The sequence below is a fragment of the Rhopilema esculentum genome, chromosome 16 (genome assembly GCF_057945365.1).
Source record: "Rhopilema esculentum isolate cy_ngs chromosome 16, ASM5794536v1, whole genome shotgun sequence".
Lineage (NCBI taxonomy): Eukaryota > Metazoa > Cnidaria > Scyphozoa > Rhizostomeae > Rhizostomatidae > Rhopilema > Rhopilema esculentum.
This window is the reverse complement of record NC_142830.1, coordinates 15,923,502-15,930,549: the sequence shown is the minus strand read 5'-3', so window position 1 is coordinate 15,930,549 and position 7,048 is coordinate 15,923,502. Positions and strand designations below refer to the sequence as shown.

The window sequence follows — 7,048 nt, the reverse complement described above, 5'->3', positions numbered from 1 at the left end:
GGTAATTCATTGTTCATGTGAAATGAATTTCCATGCTTAATTGATTATGTTCGGCCTAATGATCTACTCCTGCAGTTTTGCTGACATGTTTTATGATTTCTTTGTCAGGTATCTTTTTTTGCTTGAAGTCTTTCAATTTTTCGAACTATTTGTCAAACTAGGAAATATGAAAAAACGCATTCAGTTTATTCCTACTACAATTCAGATATACTAGAAGCTTTGGTAATCATTAATAAGTTTCGTTCCTCGCGTGAAAATGTCTGACGTCTAGGGGGCTTCAATATAGAGGACAAAGATAACGTGATTAATGTTTTGGGCAAGATTTACGTTTTCTTTAGTCTAAAGGCATAAACCGACAAAAATGTTTAGGTAGAATAGCCAGAAATGAAAGAATTTTCACTAATCAACCAACTCTCTTGATAAAAACAGTTCTCGCATAAATAGGAAAACATATTAAAGTATGAAACATGAGCAGTGTGCCGCACGCACCTGTGGAAATGAATATTAAATTGACAATGAACGTAACACAACAACCAAGAGGCGATGCAATGATCTTATGCTTGCAAGTAAAAGGCGCCTGTTTGAAACAGACTTAGTGGTCATCATCACTTGGTATTCATAACACCTTAATCAACTTTTACCTCCCTGGACAATCCGGCAGCAAGAGTATCAAACGTAGTTTTTTATGTTTTTTCTATATTTTGTTGCTTTAAAACTCGCAGCCCTGCTGCTTCGGTAATCACATATCTTATTGTTGCTAGAAACTTTATAATATCACTCTTGAGAAATTTATCTTAGAAGATAATTGTATAATGATAATATTGATTTGATATTGATGATAAGAACTGACTTACGCCTAGGTTAAAAGTCAAACTTCTCATAAGCCGGGCCTATTCCTTGAATTAGGCGCATGAGAAGAGCGACATTTAAATGGATTGAATTCGACTGATTTGATTGAGTGCAGCAGAATGCAGTTAGAGCGACTGAACCTATCGCTTACGCGACTCTGGAGCGACTCTGATGCACCGAGCCTAATGCATAAATTACGAACATTGTAAAAGTAATTTATTTTCTGCTTAAATGAAGCAGTGCATACTTAGGGAAGATTTTTCATCATTTGGCGCCAATAACAAAACAGCAAAAAATGGCTTTGTGTCACTCAAAAACCGACATCTGTTTCAGTTGTACGAAAGTTGCAAAATTCCTTTATGTAACGCATGTAGTTTTGCAGAAGAGAATGACGAGACTCCAGGATGGTGGTCCGGGACAGGCGTTAGCTATTGTGGCGAATGTTCCAACGAAGCAGGCATAGAAAACAACATACCGGACAAAAAAGCCACGAAAGTATCATCCAGGTCTGTGGTTTAAGTGTAAATACTACACATTGACTGACAATTGTTATAAAGCAGCGTTAAATCAACATATTGAAGAAAGCCAGAGACAACAGATCCAAAAATATTATGCCCATTAATATGATTTTTAAAGGAAACTCGGCTTTGGTTTTGTATTGGAGAAATAAGAAAATAGTTTCTAAAAATATTCAAGCTCAGGATCAACCAATTTTTGAGAAAGTCATAAGAATATTGCTCGGCCACAACTGACACATTTTATATGAAAGTGCCGTTTCTAACTGAAACCATACTTGATCCGAAATAACAGCAATGATTAAAGAAAATGTTAAGACTAGGGAATTTCTTAAAGGAGAACTGACACGCAAAAATAACTTTGGCTAAAACGGTAGTTTGTGACAAGCAAATTCCGGGATCGAAAAATTTTTTTAAATCACAGTTACCGTTTTTGAAATACAGGCGTTTTAAGTTGAGAAACGACAATTGTTCCGACAACTTGAGACTCGAGGCGAAAATCGTCACGAGTGGGCGATCATCTTTGACGTCACAAGTGACATGTTCTCAGCACGCATTGTGTTTCTCTATAGAAACCTTTAACAAAATGCTGCGGACAAGCATTTATGACACATAATTGACTTTTTCAATGGTTTGGGACTCTGAGTCCGAGTTTTATTACATTGATTTCGAGACAAATGGAGAGTTTAAGCCGTCTGAGTTTTTGCTACCAGCCAGCGCTGCCGCTTGGGCAGACAGTCGTCCCATGGCTCAACAGTGACGATGTTATGAACAAAGAACAGATTGGAAGCACGAACTGATATGGAATTTCTGTTAAAAACAATGCTATTGCTACAATCTAAATGAGATCAGGTATCGTAAAACTAGAATTTCATTTGAGATTGAGGCGTCTTTGTCCAGACTGCTTTGTCTGTATGGCCTAATTCGCTGAATTTTTCAATGTTTCAAACGAGTAAACTGTATAGTGATATTAAATAGTAAAGGCGGGTTAAAAGTCGACTTGTGCGGATTATATGCCATTTTCACCGGACGTGAAGGTTTCGGGAACTGATAAGTTACCTGGCAGTCGAAAAATCTGGATTTACGAAATAGGCTCTTACCTCTTAGTTAAAAAACTTGATTTCTTAGTCGAAGAAAATTCTGTTTAGCTGTCATAGGATTATCAACTGGCACATTCTCTTCTCTTGCAAGCAATTTTGACTTGGGTGGGGGATGGTCTTTTTGCAAGACTAGTATCTCAACCTCTGTTCAAATACAACAATCACGTTCAGTGAAATTATTTTTTAGTCACACTCGCAGCTCCCATCAACCAAGGTTTTTCTTGAATTCATATTACTGCACCCAAAGCAGGTTGCAGGATCGTTTTTACCGCTGTCTCCACTGAATTTCGTTTGTCTTTTGGCTATTGCTTCAACCCCACCCCCCCCATCCCCCCACCCCTATGTTGCGGTTTTATTTGTAATTGTAAAAATAAAAACTTTGAAGAAACGGTATCAGTTTTCAAACAAAGTCGACTCCTTTTTTCACAAGCTTTGAGGTTCTTTCAATGTTTCGAAGCATGCTGCTTGGAAGATATCATGGCATAAAAATAAATTTTATGTGGATATTAGCGTCTTATCAGACATGTAGCTAGGACTTTCTAGCTTCTTTATACTTATAAATGAAATGCCTGACAATTTTTTGTCTTTTTATCGCACACTATTTTCAATAAAACACGAAACTTCATTTGTACTTTCACCGTTGCGGTCAAAGCCTTTACAACGGCATTGTTAACATGTCACTTGTGACGTCAACCGAGAATTTTAACAACTCCTGGCGATAATCTTGTTTCCGCTTCGGGAAATTTCCGAGTCCTGGCTGTGACGTAATTGACGGATAAAAGTGCAAATATCAGAAAAACGGCGAATCCTAGAAGAAAACTTTTTCCAGATTTTCCAGAAGTCAGCGACAAATTTTGCATCGAATAAACCAAAGTTATTTTTGCGTGTCAGTTCTCCTTTAAGAACTTCAAGCCTGGACATAATTTATAGTATTCTTATACCATTATAAACGTGAATTTCAGTAAAACTAACAATAAAGCTGGATTAACAGTAGATACTGGCATTAAGGATGTTTTGATGATAATTTATTTTTTTCACTTTCAGGATAGACGCCAGAACCCTTGAAAATGAAAGTGATGATGATAGTCTGGCAAATGGAGATGATGATGAAATGTTGAATATCTTCAAAAGCAAGGAAGGCGAAAGAAGGAAGAAGCCAGTTAGAAAGGCAAAATGGAATGAGTGAATTTTGTCCCTTGCTAGAGAAGAAGCAGAAAAATCTAGACAGCACGAACTGGAACTTGTACAACATTTGATAAATGCGCAAAACCCACCACAGCAAGCTAGCTCTGGTAATATTCAGGGTCAACAACATATGGACAACTATTCTTCTTACTATCAATTTTAAAGTTATCACAGTAAATCATTAGACATTAAAAAATAATGGTCATGTCTGAACATTAGCAAGATTAGCATATTTACAAATAATTCAAAGTCTTTAGTGATTGAATAACAAAGTCTCAACAAAATTTGTAAAAGTTTTGAATACACAGTATAGGTTTGGTAAAACTTAAATTTTTTCTAAAAAACCCCTTATATGAATTTGATCTTGCCAACAATCAGATTGCTGTACAGCTCCCTATTTGTTGAGCTTGTAGCTACAGCTCTTTTTTTATAATTTTCCTTTTGTATTTCTCAATCTTAAAGTTAGGTTTTGAAATGCAGTCCTTTGTTGCTGTTTTACTAAAATCTTTATATTATGGGAGTGCCTGAATAGTGGGTTTAGCTGGGGTTAGCAGAGTGAATAACAGGTTTAATGCTTCTGATAAGATTGTTCGCATAATTTTTCTTCAATAGAATTATAATGCATAAAACAGTTTTAATTAAGTAGAAACATAGTAAAAAGATATTAATAATTTCTATCATCCAGCTTGCGTAATAGTTTTGTTAGTAATTTGCGTGTTTAAAAAAGTTATTTGTTCTTCTGTTAATCACAATTAAGTGTCTAATTAGCACTTAATGTTTGGTTGCCATAAAGGGTCTGTAGTTTTTTATGCAAACTCACCTTAATGGTTGTTCTGGCTTTATTTGCTTCATTCTTTCTTAGATCAACAATCTTGTGAGAAGCTTTCATTAACATAACATTGCGTATTGTTGCTCTTTATCGCTTTTGTTGTGTTGAAGAATTAACAGACAAATCAAGCTTTGATGGAATAGTATCATTCTTTTCAATAAAGATGTTGTGTAGTACCATGAAAGAAATTGTTGCCATTTTTGTTTGAAAGAGATTTGCCTCCGATTTTCTCAACAACAATCGCCAATGCCCCTACAACTGCCCATAAGTTCCCTAAACCACCATTCTGGCCCGACTCAGTCGGTAGTTGAATTATCTCTGTTCTTGGCTCAGAACAGTATCGGTGAAAGGCTTCATTAAAGGGGCTGTGTCACAAGGTACATCCCGCGTGGCAACACGCTAGTTTGCGAAAGTTGTTTGGGTGAAAAAACCTGCGATCAATAGCAAACAGTTTTTGTATCCGTGCCCATCGTGGGAACCTTTGGCATTTCTGGATGTTTTATGGAAGGAAACGAATAATGAAGGCTCCTACTTCACTTTTATCACCATATTTCTTTGGATAAACGATGACGATACAAAAAAACAAAGGCCACTCTTATGGCTAGGATACCGTAACTGGCAGGGAACTGTTTATAGAAATTGGCCGAAATGACACCAAAAAACCTACCTTACCGATGAATATTATAAGCGAGAAACATTATTAAAGTTTGCTGGACAAATTTTAAGCAATCATTTTGTTGTAGAATGTCTAGTTCCATCTGAATTCACCAAGACAAACGGAATATCTTCGTCATGATTGAATGAAGCTTCACTTCCTTAGCCTAGACCAAATTAATATCACACTTATTGTTTCGATTGTCGGTACATATGCTGAAATATAGCAAATATCCATTCCAAGTTTGGTAAATACGCTCAAAAAATACAATTAATAGAGCTTATCGATGCACCGGAGCACCATCCGCCATTATCCCGATGTGCAAGTTAAGCTAAAAACGCGCAATGTCCCGTGTATTTGATTTGTTTACAAAACCGTGACACAGCCCCTTTAAGAACCCTTTTGGTATAATTTTCTCCAACTTCGTTTATGTGATCAACCTTTTGAATTAAATTCAATTTGGAATTAGCTATTTTTCCTAACAAAGGTGTTTGAAGATCTTTATCTCTTCATTTAGCATTTCGTTGTTTACACTCCATTTTCGTGTAAATTTTCCTGAACATTTGATTTTATTATTACAAGGGCCTAATAATACTTTATTTGTAGGCTCCAATTCAAGAATTTCCTTTTTGGCTAGCTTTTCAAATAACGAATGAGGAATCATAAAGACATCTGCCCCCAAATCTAGCATAAATGTCAGCCGATTACACGGTTCAAGCAAACCTCAGCCTGCCAAGGCATATCATGAGTGTTACTATGCACTGAATTGATGCAAACTTCACCCATAAATATATCATCATTATTATCAGCAGAAAAAATTGGAAAGATCTCACCCAAAACTTCACTGAGCTCTTTACTTCTGCAAGCCTTTTTCAAATGTCCTGTTTTTCTACACGAGTTGCATGAGAATTGCGTGCTGGACAGTGGATTCTTTTGTGAAGAGGACCAAAGCATTTATCACATTTCTTTTTGCCTCACTTCAGAAGAACTTCCCTCGGGGTTGCGGTTGCTTGTTTTTCTTTTCTTAACTAATTCTGCTGTTCTTGTCTCGGCCTCGCTTGCCTTTTGTCATTAAGCACATCAACGTTTGATCCTGTAAAAACTGAACTTGAAATTAAATTTTGTTGCTTTCGAACAACTTCTTTCTGTCGAACCAAGTTTATAGCTTTCGATAACGTCAAATCGGCCTCCAGTTGTAGTCGTTCTGATAAAACTTGGTCTCTTTTTCCAACAACAGTTCTTTCTCAGACTAATTCATCGTGGAGTGTGTCAAAATTGCGAAATTCAGCAAGGGTATATAAATCAGTTATAAAATTATCAACTGACTCACCTTCACATTGAACGCGCATAATGAAGCAAGTACATTCAAATATCACGTTGCGCTTTATAATAAAGTGCCCCTTAAACTTTTGTTTAACCGCGGAATACTTCTTGTTGTCAGCCTCGCTCATTCCAAAAGGCTGCAAAATGTCATCTGCTTCGTCTCCCGTAGTGTAGATATGCGTATTCACTTGATTTTCTTCATCTTTTTTTTTTGTTCAGCTAAGACCCCAGTCTGAAGCGTTCAAATCTCCTGATCCATTTCGACCAATCTTCTGGCTTGAACGTGAACTTCTCTGGAGGTGTGTTGCCATTTTTTGCTCAGCACACAGCTGTGGCGCCTCTTAGTCTTCGACCGTAGTCTTACGACCGCTCTCCCCCAACTGTAGCTTGCCAAATTTACTTCCAGAGATTTTTTATTTTTTTTTTACATTCCAATAAAAATTTACAATACAAATTTACTAGTTACACTACCCACAAAATACTTAACGACATTACAAGGACAATGCCACTGGGTGCAAAATACTTTGACTACTCCGTGGCATCACGAAAAACTACGTACGAATTACCAAAGAAAGAAAAAAACAAAGAACAC

General features: G+C 36.6%; 1 protein-coding gene across 2 annotated transcripts; it reads left to right on the top strand.

Moving 5' to 3' along the window:
• Positions 1 to 74: 74 nt before the first annotated feature.
• LOC135692346 (uncharacterized) lies at positions 75 to 6,166 on the top strand. 2 transcript variants are annotated; one of them, XM_089113025.1, is made up of 2 exons: positions 75 to 1,355; positions 3,509 to 6,166. In XM_089113025.1, exons 1-2 carry the CDS (start codon positions 1,081 to 1,083, stop codon positions 3,648 to 3,650), a joined length of 417 nt encoding a protein of 138 aa, XP_088969151.1. In that variant the 5' UTR covers positions 75 to 1,080; the 3' UTR covers positions 3,651 to 6,166. The 2 variants fall into 2 exon arrangements, 1 of the variants encoding a protein (XP_088969151.1); XR_016144670.1 differs by lacking the exon at positions 75 to 1,355 and adding an exon at positions 1,362 to 2,216.
• The last annotated feature ends 882 nt before the right edge of the window (positions 6,167 to 7,048 follow it).